Source organism: Corvus hawaiiensis, chromosome 2, assembly GCF_020740725.1.
Source record: "Corvus hawaiiensis isolate bCorHaw1 chromosome 2, bCorHaw1.pri.cur, whole genome shotgun sequence".
Taxonomy (NCBI): Eukaryota; Metazoa; Chordata; class Aves; order Passeriformes; family Corvidae; genus Corvus; species Corvus hawaiiensis.
In genome coordinates, this window is record NC_063214.1 from 20,212,806 (window position 1) to 20,228,971 (window position 16,166).

Genomic DNA, 16,166 nt, shown 5'->3' on the forward strand with positions numbered 1-16,166 from the left:
TGGGAGCATCTCTAGGAACAGAGGTCTTGTCCTTCCGATTTGGAGCAAGAGTCCTCATCACTTCCATCTCTCCCTGTTCAAACTTCTCATCAAATTACAGCTGCTTCAGCATTTGCTTGTTTCAGCATAGGTACTTTTGCTCACAAGTACAGTTTGAACGCTCCAACCCGCCATGCTTTCATGAAATTACAACTGGTACTCTGATATATCATAGTCCATCACCACCATAGCTTTACAACAGAATTTCAGCTTTAAGCATCTCCTCTTTCTCCTCCCTCAGGGTTTCAGCTCTTCCTTCTTCACTGACTTTGGTGTCTCTATGGTGTTTTCTTCACCTTCCCGCTTCCTCAGACTCGGAAGAGGATTAATGTCTGCAGGCTTCATCTGTTCTGGAGGAAACTTACAGCACTAAAAAAAGTGTTAATCTCACCCAGGCCCTGCAGCTGGAGTTTGCTTATTGCTGTTGGTCACATGATCTTTGCTGGACAGTGGAGCAGCGGTCTCAGATGAGCCCCGGCCGCAGCAGGGGCTGCCTGCACAGAGCAGGGCTGTGGCGGGGAGGGTCGCGGATGGAACAGGGCCGCGCCATGGCTGACCCGACCCGGCCGCACTGGGCCGCACGGCTCTCCCCCAGTTAACTGTCCCAAGGCCGGAAGCAAGAGAGAGCTTTCCCAGGGTTTGTTCATTCTTAAATGTGGACCACAGAGGCGTGTCAAGCTCTTTAAGTGGCTTAAAAAGTTGCCAATATTCAAACTAGCCAGTTGATAGGTTCTGTTAGGTCATAGAAGAAGCTGTAAGCACCTCTTTGCAGGAGAATCACTTCCATAGCTATGCTAACCCATGACACATGGTTATTTCTTAATAATTCTGAATTTTCAAGGTTAAACAGATAAAAGTATTTTTTCAAACTCTTTTTATGCACATGTTACAGTGGATGCACAAGCCTCTTTTGGAAGGAAGGCTTAGTATGAATTGTGAACCTCTGGGATCAAGTGTCAAGCTGTGTGGCACAACAAAACTTCCAGGCCATCTGTGTACTTCAGCCTTATTAAGTAAAATGGTACTACTTCAATTGAAAAATGGTGTAGTCCATGGAAATGATGATGCTGAAAGAAAGAAAATTGATAATATAAGTAAGTTACAATGGTAAAACTTAAAGGAATCTTATTTTGTAGTAGTTGTAACCTGAATTGAAAATTAGAAATGCATAGTTAAAGTTTGGCATACAGGTATGAAAAATTATCCTTTTACCTTTTGTTGCTCTTTATTTTTTTTTTTGTTCAGGTCTCCTTTAAAAGTGTGCACAAATGTAGTGTTTATATTCCTGGACCTCTTTTGGTTATATACATCCTATCACAACAGAACTTTGAACTGGGAGAAGTATGAGTTTTTGATGAACTTCAGATTTGTTCATTGCCAAAACAGACTGTGCACTGGCATGAGTGGGCAATAAGAACTGTATCCCTCCCTTGAGGGTTTAACCATTATGTAAAGATAGTTTGGGACAACAATTTTTCTTAATTCCATGAGGTGTAATCCTTTTATTTTAGAATGCTCAAATTAAATGCAGCATTATCAAATTAACAATTATATCTCCAAAAATCTCACCATGATGAAAAGTGTAATTGTTTAATGTTGGTCTTTGTAAGCTAATGAAGGAACTGCATGCTAGCTCTTACCAAATTTGCTTGGTTTTCTTCTGGACTTAGATATTGATTGCCTTGCCTGCAAGAAATATATATTAAAAAAAGGGGGAGAACAGAGAGGAGTCATATCATGCTTAATTTGCTTTAAAATTTCTTGAATATCTAGAATAGATTACTGTAGCCTTTTTTTTCTTGTATGTTATGATGCAATGGCAAATACGCAGTTCATGCTCTGAAGCACCTGAGATTGCATGTAAAAATAATATCCTTAATGCATTAAAAACATATTAAAAAAACCAACAAAAACTTGACCTGAGACTTCCTGCTTATGCAAGTCAGTAGTCATTTATAAACAACAGCTGTTGTTTAATTAGTTGCAGAACTGCTGTACTCATTACAATGGATTGAAGAATTGGAGAATCCTCCTTATTTGCTTCTGGAATATCTTCATATGTTAGAAGAGATGCACATCACATATGAGGAGTTCAGTACTCTGAGTAGTACAGCTAGCCTGCAGCAAACTGTATTTGACAGGTATGTGAGAATGGGTGAAACAACTCTTAGCTGTGTCTTCACAGTTTGTATTGTATAGACTGCCACTGTATTTCCATCTGTGTGTTGATTCAGAATGCATCCAGATGTTTTTGTGGTGAACCCTGAGCATCTGTGTATATTAACCAGAGTCTTTCTTCTTCTTTGAAGATCAGAGGCACATGGAAGACTCTGGTCCTTAACCATGGCCAAAGTGATTCATGCTGAGAACGCTGTATCCTGGGAGAGGAAAGAACTTTTCAAGACAACAGAAGGGTATCTTAATACTGCTGCCTATAAACTTACGGTTTGTTGCAAATGTTGGTAGTGTGAAATGATCCTGATTCTGACCAATGACAACTGAAGGCTGAAAATGAAGTGATACATGCCTATGGCATGTGAAAGTCAGACTCAGTTTAGCATGTGGGATTAGTTATGTCAGAGGATATTACATCATTATGAACTAACTGATACTTTGTTTCCTAGTTCAGTTTTTGGGTTCCTTTCATTCTTGATGTTTTGCTTGCATGAATAGGTTCCTTCCATTAACAGAGGGCAGATTGCATACACTTCAGTGTTTATCACCTTTCTTAATTGAGGAGGAGAAGAGAGAACTTGTCTTCCATTGTGTGGCCAAACTTATGACATGTACACAGACAGAGCTTTCCAGCACTGATGGTGAGTATATTCTTACGTCAGTCTAGTTCATTAGAATTTAAGAACATTTGTTTGTAATAATGTTTGCTTTTAGATAAAACATATTTACTATAAATATTGCTTTTCCTAGAAAGAAATGCTTTCTCAGTTTGCCTATTTCTTCTAGACTGTTTGGCATAGTAGTTTTCTGTGTCATTCAGAGAGTACAAGCTCTGCTGTCAGGTACAAAATTAGAACTAAAAGATTTAGGCTGATATTATTAAAAGCATCTTGATGTTGCTGTACTTCTAGTTTGATCTATCTTATATAAGCACATCTGTAAATATGAAAGTTTTCCATGAACCATTTAGGCTTTACACAGCATGCAAAATTATTACTATTGTCAACTGCTCATGATTGTCTTTAGATGCCTTGCCAAGAATTCTTTCACAGTTTACATATAATTTTTGAGTAGCTCCTCCAACTGAAAACTGCACTAGATTAACTGTCTGCAGCTGTGGAAAATTACTTAAGAGGTAATTGAGATGTACGATAATATTACTTTAACTATAGCCACTTAATTTGGGTCTATGTTTTCACAAACTTGCTGCTTTTCAAGAAAATTATTTGGAAATGCTCACACACAGTCCTTCTATCTGTATGAATTAGATGCCATTTAAGAGGAAAGTAATTTCTGTTTTTGTCTCTTACTGCTTTTGTGTGTTCTTGCACACACTCTTATTGATCAGTCTATATGAAAACCGAAGTGTAGGTTTTGTAACAGAACTGTGTGTACTTAAATTGAAAAAGACCATCTTTGGTTACTTTAAACTGTGGGCGTCTGTCCCTTGGCAGTGTTCTCAGGATTTCAGATGAGTTCTTCAAATGGGTGTTCTTCAGGTATGAAAATTGTCAGTGTTAGTGTCATGCAGCAATTGAGAGGAATCTTAAAAATCTCTACTGTGAAAGTTTCCTACTCTTTCATCGTAGTTGAAAGAGATGGAAACTCCTGGCTTTTTAAGTGAACCAGTGAGGCAAACAAATGTGTCTCTGAAACTTTAAGCAGAAGAAAATGGAAGAATCCTCACTCCTCCTCTGTTGTGGAGGCCTTTTCTTTTGTAAAAAAGGCCATGGGCAGGATCACCTTCCACTAGACCAAGTTGCTCCAAGTTCCATCCAGCTTCGCCTTCAACACTTCCAGGAATGGGGCAGCCACAGCTCCTCTGGCAACCTGTGCCAAGGCCTCACCTCCCTCACAGGGAAGAATTTCTTCCTAGTAATCTAATTTCCCTTCTACTACTTCTCAGTTTTCTAGGGATTCCTGAGCAGAATATGTATGTCCAAATTCACATTAAGTAGTAGGTTGTAGGCTTACCATTCCAATGGTCTCTTTCTTTTCAGATCGGGAAAATGCTGCTAAAGTTGTTTAAGTGAAGCAGGGCTTTGGTTGGTTTTGCTATGCATATGTGATACTTTACCTTATTTCTTTGTCAATGTGCTTGTTGGCAATGTTCATTTTCTCCAAGAAATATAGATAAATACAGTTCTTCTTAAAAATGGTAAACAGTACTAATGCAACAGTTGTACTCCACTCTAAAAGTAAAAATTAACATTCCAACTAGGACTCCAATTAACATTCCAATAATATTAGAATTCACAACTTTCAGTTGCATTGTATTAATTATCTGTCCAAATTATTGCTTAGCATGCTGTATTTTTAGTAGCACAAAGAAATTCCAATCTTAGCAGGTATTTTTCCTTTTTTAAAATTTTATGAACTATCACTTAATCTTATACTAGGTGGTTTTTTTTATAAGTTTGGATTGGATATATTATTATAATTTAACAATGACATCTGTGGGTTAAGTGCTCAAAGAAGAAACCTTAGGTATTATCCAAACTGTCATATGATATTAAAGTTAAGTTCTGTTGACACACATTCTAATATTTGTTTTGTCTTGATAATTAAGACTATGAAGTATACGTTTTTATTATGTCATAGGAGCATTTGGGTGTCTTTCCATTTTGAACTCCTGCTTGAAGGATAGAAGTATTGATTGTGATCATCTACTACCTGCAATACTGAAAATCATAATATCTTGGAAAAATGATAATGAGGACAGCTTTCTCTTTAGCTGGTGGGTGCAACTTCGAGATAATTTGACTTTTTTTTTTTATTTCTAAGACAAAAGTTTAAAAAATACAGACTAGTAATTAATTCAAACAAAATCAATCTGTACAACTGCTGTCTACTGCTCTAATATTACATATTTAAGCTTTTGTAGGACCCATGGTTTTAATATCTCTTTTATTAGGTATTTACAAACTCATGCTGCAGAAAATTACCTGGGTGGTTGAAGGCTGGGAAACTAAGGAGCTTTTGAAAGATGTCAGCTGTTTTCAAATGCATTCAGAACAGACCAGCTTTTGTAGCTGTTGCTGGATATTCAGTTCCAAGTTCTGATTGCTTATTTTGGCAGCAGGAAGAAAACTTGCATACCAAACTTAAGTGTCTGTCTTTTAAAATTCTGGACCCAAAAATGTAACTTGTAAATCTTTGAGCAAGGAGTGAAAATATACTGAGATTTATTTGTCTTGACTATAGTGAGAAAAATCCAGGCAACAAAGTTTCAAAATAATCCTAAAACTGTGGAGTGGTCTGGGTTGAAAGGGACCTCAAAGCTCATCCAGTTCCACCCCCTGCCATGGGCAGGATCATCTTCCACTAGACCAAGTTGCTCCAAGTTCCATCCAGCTTCGCCTTCAACACTTCCAGGAATGGGGCAGCCATAGCTCCTCTGGCAACCTGTGCCAAGGCCTCACCTCCCTCACAGGGAAGAATTTCTTCCTAGTAATCTAAACCTATAATGTATAATATTTGGACACTTGAGTGCTAATATTTTTTCCTAAATCACTAACTTAAAATGATTATTTTTCTTGCATTGATTTAATTAAAATTGCTAAATTTTGTAGTTTATATAAGTATATTGCTCGAACAAATGTGTAAATTGTACAAATTTATGAATCTGTAGTTTAGGAATCTTACTTCAACTTGGCAGCTAATGTAGCACTCTGCCTTTGAAAGACAGAAAATCAAAAGTGCATAGGGCAGAGCGTGGTGGTTCTGTGGGGAGGAGTGAAGGAAAGAATATAAATACTCATGTCTACAACATCTAGCTATATAAGCTTTGGTTGTATTTTTATTACAGCAATCTGAAAGAAACAAGTGCTCAATTGCTTGGTTTCAACATTGAGATGATGCGTTACCTTCCCTTGTTGCTGAAATACTCCACAGCTCCTTTGGCTGATAACGAGTGGGACTTCCTGATGTGCTCCATGCTGGCTTGGTTAGAGGTAATATGGAAGCATTTTCACTTTTAATGTACTTACCTTCTTGATTATTCCCTGTATATCACATGGACACTGTAGTAATCTCAGCATACCAAATACTTGACACAATGTTAAAAAGAATTGCACAAAATCCTGTTTATATTGGACTTTGGAGAAAGGTCAAATGTGGTTTAAAAGCACAAGCAATAATACTGTCCTCTTTGTGTTTGGAGATAAAATCAGCTCACTCTTCAAGTAATATGATATTTAATAATGACACTGGTAATTGGAGAATAATTCTGAAATATGTCTGCTGTAGGTCTCTATGTTGAAAAATTATATTCCTTCAAGACACAGTCTAACATGATACATCAAAATTAACTGAGTAAAAAGCAGTGTCTGTATTTCAGTATCTAACTGATCACATGAAACATCAAAGTTATATTCTAATGCTGGTAGGAAATAGGTCAGTAGTGTCAGTAGTCAGCTGACTACTTCCTGATTAATCAAATAAAGATACAGAATCTCTCACTCTCTGTCACCTATGCACTTAGAAGGGCAGGCTGGAAACTTCATGTGACCTTTCTTGGTCTCAGGATTAATCTTACCTATTGTGCCTCAGAACTATGTATTTTATTTAAAACAAAAAAACCAGCAAACTTTTAAGAAAATCTTGTTGTGTAGACTAAGTAGGGAGTATTTTTAATTGATAATGATACTCCTTTCTGAGGCAACTAGTTAGAACAAAAATAAAAAGAAAGCAGCTGTGTTGGGGGAGAGGAAATGTTCTCCTGACAGCCACTTCAATAAGTTCCGGTTTTGAGTAGCATGTTGTCAATTGAATTTTCTTTTTGTCATTGTAAGGAAACAATCCATGGTTCTAAGTATTGGTGACACTTGGAAATTCATTTCAGGAAGTCTTATTAAAGTACAAATCCTATTTTTAAACATGTCTCTGCCCCAAATAATTTTCAAATAGTTCTTGCAATTGAATCGTCTTTGAAATTACACTTACTGGTGTAGATGGAAATGTGAAACATATTTTAAAGCAAATTTATGGCTAAGGAATCTTCCTCTTTGTTTATTTCCTCCTAGACAACAAGTGAAAGCCGTTTGCTTTACCATGTCCCACTTGTGCAGATTTTTGCTTGTGTCAGTTGTGACTTGGCATCTGCCCTTAGCGCTTACTTTGAGGCTGCAACTCCTGACAGTACTGCAAATCTTCCTAGGAACTTGGTCAGTGAGTGGCAAGAATTCTTTTCTGAGGGAATTCACAATTTGCTGCTACCTTTGTTGGTGAAAATCACAGGCAAGTATATGACAAGGGGACAACAGCCAGGCTGTTCTGAAATAGAACTGAACAGACCACATTTTTGAATTTACAGGAATATTATGTAAATGGAGTTTATAACAACTCAGTTTTTTTAACACTTACATGCTAATTAGTAAAGTAATTGCATGTAACACAGAGATTCTTAAGATAAGATGGAACCTGCCAAGTGCAGTCTTGAGCTGTTTCCGGCAGAGCTTGTTTATGGTATCATCCATACGTTCTGCATCACAGCTTGTCTTCTTTTAAATAGGAGAAACCAAAAATGCATCAGGCGGCTCTTTTCAGAACTCTGTGTTAACATCTTTGGGTGAAGCTCTGACTTACATCTCAAAGGACCAGTTGTTAAACCATAAGCTGCCACCGAAGTTTGTTGCAGGCCAGAAGACAAATCTTCCAGATAAACTCCAGACTCTGCTGAACACACTCTGTCCGTTGTTGCTTTTCCGGGCTCGACCTGTACAGGTTTCTGTCTACCATATGCTGCATAAGTAAGAAGCAACACATTTCTCACTCCTGTCACCTCTCAACCTTCCTGCCTCTTTTTTTTTAAAATGTATTATAGAATATGCACTTGTAGCAAAATCATGTTCCATTATGGGAGAAAATCCTTAACTGGACAGTTTGTGTTCTTTTTTGGAGGACACTATATAAAACTATGAATGCTAAAGTTAATTGTATTAGTAGACTTAATAAAGGTGTTTATTTTTAGCCCTTATTTTAGCACTCATAGAATCCTAAAATGTAAACAGAAATATTCCAGGTTTGATCTGGGCCTGGCACTACCATTAATTAGTATGACGTTTTTATTTTCACTAATTTAGGTAAGAAAGTGAATATAAATAGGTAATATTCTTGTGAACTTCTTGCATATTTCTGATACCTAAAGAGACAATACAGAATTTGAAAAATATTATGTGCATTTGACTCTCCAAAATGCAGAGTGCAAGGCAGGTGGCTTAAGCCAGCCACCATTATCTTTCACTTACACTGAGGCATAAAGTTGCAATAGCTTTATTCTGATAGAGAATTTTATTTTAGCATGACTCAGGAAAAGTAAGAGGTCTGGAAAGAGAAGTGAGCAAAGATACATGCTCGTTGGCTGTCACTCATGAACCATCTTTGCAATGGTGACATGTCTCTTAAAGATTCTGTTGTTATAGAATAATTGCCATTATTTTATTGCCTGTCAGTAATGTTGACATTGATAAGCAAAGAACGATGCATCACATATATTAAAATAGTTTATTAAAAATTATTTAAAAATTAAACCTGATTTCCTTTCCATATTTCTACAGATTAATGCCTGAATTGCCTAAATTTGATGATGAAGATCTCAAGTCCTATGGTGATGAAGAGGAGGAATTGGCACTGTGTGTATTTTTTCCCTCACTTTTTATAATCCTGTTTTCCATATTTTTAAAATGTGTTTTTATTAAGATTGAAATTTGCAGCAGAGTAGCTGTCAGCCAGGAGAGGTTAAAAGAAAAAAAATTGCATGGCTATGATAATAAGGTAATAAATACTTAAAATGTTAAATATTTTGGTTTTATCTGCCTTTGCACTAAAACTGGAGACAGTATTTGCAGTTATTTTTAGGTGCAGTTGCTGGACTAAGTGCAGATTTTTGCTTGTATTCAGAATGTGTCCATCTGCACAGTTAACTTAAGTTACTTGAAACTGAACAAAATCAACCTGTGTGTTTTATACAACTTGAATCCAGTGAAGCCTGTAGTTTGAAGAGGGAATGTGGTAATTGGTTAAAATTCCTTTTTAACCTCAGCCCAATGATTAATACCTTTCCTAACTGCAGAGCTGCAAAAGGCTTTTCAACCCAGAGCCAACAGTGATTAGGAGATCATTGTTCAGTTGCTCCTTTGTTGGTGTGACTCCAGAGAAAGCAAGCAAAGCAGCTATCCATGGTGTAGGTTAAATGAGCTCAGCCATAGACCACTTCCAGATGAAGTGATCAGCATTCAATTTAAATTTGTCTTCTAAGAAGGTAAAAAAACCAACTACCTCTTTCAGGGGAAAAAAAAAATTAAAAAGAGTAAATTTTCCTATAATGAAAGGCTCATTTTATGTTCTGCGTGCATGGCTTTACTTTCATGACGTTTTAGGAAGGCTATGAACATAAATTCAGTTCATGCTGTGCACAAGATTTGAGTTTACTATTCCAGATAACATTTTTCCACAGATCACCTCCAGCAGCTCTTATGTCTATCCTGGCCACTCAAGAACTCTTGCTAGAAAACATCCTGGAATGCATTCCGGTTGGAGAATTTGCAGTTATTCAACCCCTGAGCGATGAGTTCTGCCTTGTTCTAGGATATCTTCTCACTTGGAAGTTAACATTAGCTTTCTTTAAAGCAGCTTCTTCTCAGGTATATATTCAGAGTAATTTCTTTTTAACTGAATTTCTTAATCTACTTACTTAGTTTCAATCTTGAAGTTTCACCAGCCTTTTTATTCTTTTAATTATGTAACTTCTTATTCCTTGTTTTTGTGAAATTAGTGGAATTCTGAAAGCATCAATAGACTTAGACTTCTGCACCACTGTTGTTGAGGATGGTAAAATTAGAGCAATGAAGAAGTAAGATTCATTAAAAGATGACTCTTTTTTGCATTTTCAAACAAGATTGGTACATATTGTAATCTTCTAATCATTCAAAATGGTGCAGAGAACTAAACTTCTCTTCTAAACACTAGTTCTGAATCACAGTGTTGTTCTTCCTCCCTGCAAGGATATATTTGTATTATTTACAGAGTAAGCTGTATTTACTGTGTTGTGTTTTTTTTGTGATTTTTTTTTTTAATGCTACCAGCTGCGAGTTCTCTACTCACAATATCTTAGAAGAACTAAAAGCTTGAATAAACTGCTTTATCACTTGTTCAGGCTTATGCCTGAAAACCCTGTCTTTTCTGGGCCAACTTCAGAAGTTCCGAATAAGGACACAAAAACCTTCTTTACAGAAGAACTTCATTTAGATGTCAAAGGTTAGTAAAGGTTGTATTTGTGCATTTGAGAGAGTTGTTATATTTAAATATGCTTTTTTGCTTAAAAATACTTATTTAGAAAATCTTACCTATAAAACAAATACACAGAGAGACAAATACATACCTGTGTTTAAAAATCTTTGGCTAACACTCCCGATATGAAACTTAACCAAAGTTGACATGTTTGTCAGAGAAACCAAGAAAAACAAAACCCAGGGATAATACATTACTACTATTGAATCCTGAATGTGAAGATTCCAAAACACTAAAAATGTGGGATCTATTCTGGGACCATTGCTTCTAGATATATTTTTTTAATACTAAATAAGATTTCTGTATTTTCTTGTATTTCAATATAGAAATTCAAAATATTAGAAAATATTTTAGTATATATTTTTAAATGTTTGAGATGTTAAATTGTGTGTTGTTTTTGTCATGCTGTTCAGAAGACCCAGTTAATCAGTGATGATGAGAGAAGATATGCTGCTTTCTTTAGCTGAGAAACATGAAAAACAGAATGTTTTTGAAGTCCCTTCATTAATTTTTTTTTTAATGTAGCTATGCAGGTATAAGCAAGGAAATGGAGTTTCCATTTCTTAATTTTTTGCTTGGACATCACTATATGTTGCAGAACAATTTATCTGGATGACAGTAAGAAAGAATTACTAACATGACATCCCAAGGGAAAGATTTCCCTTATCTCATCATAGAATCATTAAGGTGGAATAGACCTATGGGATCATCCAAGTTCACCTTTTGACTGAACACCACTGTGCTCTCTAAACCATATCACAAAGTGCCCTGTCTGCTTGTTTTTTGAACACCTCCAGGGATGGTGACTCCACCACTTTCCTGGGAAGCCTGTTCCAGTGCTTTTCCACTCCTTCAACAAAGAATTTTTTCCTAATATCCAACCTGAACCTCTATTAGGGGAGCTTGAGGCCATTTCTATACATGCCTGCAAAGCTCAGCTGTCCTCCAAACATCTTACTGTTTGTGTGCTCCAAAGTGAATGTTCTTTGATTTCTACAATATAAAATTATGGTTGATTTCTGGTGTCCATTTGGAGTTCAGTCTCTAAATTAGAAGGTGAGTTCCAAGGTATGGACTGTCATGCTAAGGAGCAAAAAAACCAGCCTGGTGAAGAAGGGCTGAGTCAAACAAGCCCTTAGAATAGCAATAATAGGAACATGTACATGAAATTCTAGTTACCACACTTATACTGGAATCAGAATTTTTGTATGTGGTGTGGAGGCACCATCATCCGTGACTAATGTACTAAGAGTATTTCAACACCTTTTTTTTCCCTCCCAGGGACAGGGGTGCTGTCATCCCAGATCCCACACTTGGCCTGCTCTGTGTACCATATAACGCTGAAAGACCTGCCAGCCATGGTGAGGCTGTGGTGGAATAGCTGTGAGAAGCGTGTCTTCAATGTTGTGGATAAATTCACAAGCAAATATGTCAGCAGTGTGCTCTCCTCCCAGGAAATATCTTCCGTTCAGACTAGCACACAGTTATTTAACGGCATGACAGTGAGTAAGACTTTCTGTCCTTTCTTTTTCTTTGCTTGGGTGTTTTGCAAACGTTTCAAGAAATTTTGCTTTTCAGAACTGGACTGTACTTCCGAGTGTTTTATACGATTGCAAATTTGTTGTTCTAAATGACTGATTAAACATAATTCTGCTTGGTATCAATATATTAAATTGATGTTTATTAATATTCTGCTTAGAAAAAACAGAAAGAATGGGTTTTAGGATGTTGGAGAAATTGAGGAAGTAAGTGGAAGGTACTGCTATCAATATGCTATTTTTTTTGTTTTATTAAAAAATGTAATCAGTAGATTTAAAACTGGCTGGTAATTTCTTTTAGTTTGCCAAGATATGAGTAGATTTTTGTTTTCTTTGAAAAAACGTTTACCTGATCTAAGAAAATAATTTCATATGTCTAATAATGTATTTATAGTTTATATATATATATACACACACACACACAAAGACTGGAGATGGTTAGTATCTCTCTGTGGCATTTTTTAATACGTGTATTTTTTTCAAAGGTAAAAGCTCGGTCTGCAGCACGAGAGGTCATTGCAACTTATTCCGTTGATGATATCTTTATTGAATTAATAATACAGCTTCCATCAAATTATCCACTGGGATCCATAACAGTTGAGAGTGGAAAGAGGGTTGGTGTGGCTGTACAGCAGTGGCGCAATTGGATGCTACAGTTAAGCACATATCTTACACATCAGGTGAATTTAAAGAAAGCTCCTAGTTTAGAAAACTGAAGAAGTCCTTATAGCAGAAAGATATTCGTAGTAATGGAGTACTGTATAGATCTGTGTAACAGACCTCATCAGTAGATCGCAAAGGCCTTCATAGAATTGGGTCACTCTTATCATCTGCTTTTCTCCAGATACATAAACAGTGGTAAAATGATCAGCCTATAAGGTCCTGATAATTCCAGGGCCCAAGATGAAAATTTATATCTCTTAAGATGTGGGCCAGTGTTTGTCCTGTGTGGCAGTACCATGTCAACTCTAATTTGAAAAGAAACCCAAAAAAAAAACCACCAATAAAAATCAAACCAAAAACTCAGTCCATAGAATTCTCTAAAAGACTGATGATTGCTGAAATTGCATCATCTGTGGTTAGAACAAAACAAAGCAGTGATTGAAAATTTCAAAATCCCTTTTTAAGTTCTCCTGAATACACTCTTCCTGCTCTGATGAATACTCCCATTTCTATAGATCAGAGTATTATAAATTATGCACTGCATGTATTGCATGTAATTTCAGATTATAAACCCTTCAGGCTTTGTTTCCTTCATGTTTTTATGACTACAACAGGAATAGTCCAAAGGAATTCTATGGTATTAACAGCTCTTTTCCCTCTGTTAGAATGGAAGTATTATGGAAGGCTTATCTTTGTGGAAAAATAATGTGGATAAACGTTTTGAAGGCGTTGAAGATTGCATGATCTGTTTTTCAGTCATTCATGGTTCAAACTATTCTCTTCCCAAAAAAGCTTGCAGAACATGCAAGAAGAAGTTTCATTCAGCTTGCTTGGTAAGTACCTGGAGTAAATCTTTTTAAGTACGCAAAATATCATAGAATTGTAGAGCAGTTTGGGTTGCAAGGAACCTTAAAGCTGATCTGTTCCAACCCCCTGCTATGGGCAGGGACACCTTCCATTAGACCAGGCTGCTCCAAGCCCCATCCAGCCTGGCTGTCCATATAGTTTAAACCAGAAACTTCTACTGTAGTACCAACAATTTTCCCCTTTGTCATTGGAGTATCTGGGATTACCTGAACTCATAAATTATTTCTGTAGATTTTGTACTAGGATATAAGGGCAGGTAATGAGAGAGGAGCTGCTACACGATGTGTGTCTAATGTGTGTGTGTGCAAATACATATGTACATATACACATGCATACATGCATGAGTGAAAAGGGTTTTTTTACTGTTTCTTGCTGGGTTTTTTAAAGTATAGTTAATGTTTTGATAGTTACATTCACAGAATCACAGAATTAACTAGGTCAGAACAGACCTTTGAGATCATCAAGTCCTACCTATGACCTAACACCTCCCTGTCAGCTAGACCATGACACTAAGTGCCACATCCAGTCTTTTCTTAAATATCTCCAGGGACAGTGACTCGACCACCTCCCTGGGCAGTCCAGTCCAATGCCCAATCACTCCTTCTGTGGAGAACTTCTTCCTAATGTCCAGTCTAAACCTCCCCTGGTGCAGCTTAACAACATAGATCCCTGGCAATAATGGTTATTATTGATGATCTGCTAGTGTTTCTGATACTCAGCTTGCCTTTGTATATTAAACAGCTGTATTTCTCTTTTTCAGTACAAATGGTTTTCATCCAGCAACAAATCCACCTGTCCGCTCTGTCGAGAGACATTCTTGTGAAACAAAATGCTCTTTCTTCTTTCTGTGAGCTAAATAACAAATAAAGAGCAGGCAATAAACTGTATGTTGAAAGAAGTAGACTATTTGGAAATAATGTCAGTTACTTTAAATTCTTCACTAGTGGAGTATGACACATACTTACCTCTGGACTGGCTTTTTGTAAGTTTGAAGATTCTTCTTTGATACAAAGAAATATATAACAATAATTTATTTTAATTGGTATATTTTTAAGATATATTAAAAATTTCAGAAATAATGCAGAGTTATGTCTAAAAAGTGGTGTTTAAGCCACATCATAGTTGATTAAAACCTCTTATTTTAGGCATATTCTAACATGGTGTTATGTAATTAACCCAGATGATATCTCTTAATATGACATCTGAATATAACATAGGTGGTATAAAGATTTGATTTTTGATTATAATGCATTCATAATAGCCCCTTTTATGGGGGAAAAAAGAATGTCGTTGCTGTTAGACATTAAGGCATGAAACTATGCTGATAATCTGTTAAAGCATAAAATTTAAACATAGCCTGTTGTAATAAACTGAATTTTCACCTTTCAAAGTTTCTTTTTCCCAAAACTCCTCAACCATCCAGTAGCCTAAAATCATGAAAACCCAGAAGCCCCACTAAGTAGAGAGACCACAATCATTCCTGCATGACAATGAATGACACCATCTATTTATTGCTGATTGGCTTTTAAAGAGAAGGCAGACACACTGATCAGTCCTTGTTTGTCTTCATGAGCTGGCAAAATAGCTATCACTGAGTGTCCACTGTACTTCCACTGTCCTAGAATAATAAGGACTCTTAAGTGAACATGCAGATGCATCAGAATTTAATAGCCTTCAACTGTACATTTTTTTCATGCCTTTTTTTTTTTAACAGTGGTAGCATACTAGTATATTCCAGCTTGGATGGTATTTGCGGTGGGTTTCTTTGAAAAGTCAGTAAAAGTGGGGAATAAATAAATAAATTTTGTCAATCTCTGTAGTCTCTGGATTGCTGTCTCTTCCTGTGTGTGATAAACTTTTAGAAATTAGTAGTATAAATTTTCAGATGCTGAGTTTGTAGCATGCTCAACTGGCTGGCTGTACCTCAACAGCTATTTTTTTAGATTTTTAGCTGTTGATAACTGAAGTCTATATTTTTAACAGGTAATGCTGGTCTTTGAGAGGAGAAATTCCTTGAGCTTTTGTTTTGAGTAGGAGAGAATGGAAGGGATTTAAAACTGTTATCGAAAATGTCTAACTGAAAAGACAGTAGGGAACAAGCTGTATTGTTTCATAGTTACTGATGCTAAAACTCCAGCATTGCCTCTGTTTCATCACTTTGGTTATTCTAAATTACTTCTTTGCAAGGTCAGTGGCTGATCTGAAGGCAGATGCCTTAATACCTTTTCATGGATGAGTACTCTTCATCTAGATTACTCCATAGTAGTATCCTCCTTGTAAAAGGGAGTAAAAGGGAATACAGTCACCACGGTACTGCCCAGAAGATTTCAGGACAGTAAGAGCATGCCTTGAATCATGGAATTGTTAAGGTTGGAAAAGACCTCTAAGATCCTCAGGTCCAACCATCAACCCAGCATCACCTCCATGTTCACTATTAAACAGTGTCCTCAAATGCTGTATCCACGTGGGTTTTGAACACTTCCAGGAATAGTGACTTGGCTACTTCCCTGAGAAGCCTATTCCAAAGCTGGACAACCCTTTTTCCGTAATACCTAATCTAAATCTCCCCTGGTGCCGTTGGAAACTTGAGGCCGT

General features: G+C 36.6%; 1 protein-coding gene across 1 annotated transcript in view; it reads left to right on the forward strand.

The window, feature by feature from the left end:
- The window catches only part of LTN1 (listerin E3 ubiquitin protein ligase 1), a 33,538-nt gene extending 18,148 nt beyond the window's left edge, over window positions 1–15,390 (forward strand). The window contains exons 16-30 of the mRNA XM_048293780.1: window positions 932–1,133; window positions 2,021–2,180; window positions 2,349–2,453; window positions 2,713–2,855; window positions 4,816–4,951; window positions 6,023–6,167; window positions 7,239–7,452; window positions 7,727–7,964; window positions 8,772–8,846; window positions 9,671–9,857; window positions 10,299–10,470; window positions 11,785–12,005; window positions 12,527–12,721; window positions 13,370–13,537; window positions 14,332–15,390. Coding sequence (XP_048149737.1) covers window positions 932–1,133; window positions 2,021–2,180; window positions 2,349–2,453; window positions 2,713–2,855; window positions 4,816–4,951; window positions 6,023–6,167; window positions 7,239–7,452; window positions 7,727–7,964; window positions 8,772–8,846; window positions 9,671–9,857; window positions 10,299–10,470; window positions 11,785–12,005; window positions 12,527–12,721; window positions 13,370–13,537; window positions 14,332–14,394 — 2,424 coding nt within the window. The 3' untranslated portion in view covers window positions 14,395–15,390. The remainder of the gene's footprint in view (window positions 1–931; window positions 1,134–2,020; window positions 2,181–2,348; window positions 2,454–2,712; window positions 2,856–4,815; window positions 4,952–6,022; window positions 6,168–7,238; window positions 7,453–7,726; window positions 7,965–8,771; window positions 8,847–9,670; window positions 9,858–10,298; window positions 10,471–11,784; window positions 12,006–12,526; window positions 12,722–13,369; window positions 13,538–14,331) is intronic.
- The last annotated feature ends 776 nt before the right edge of the window (window positions 15,391–16,166 follow it).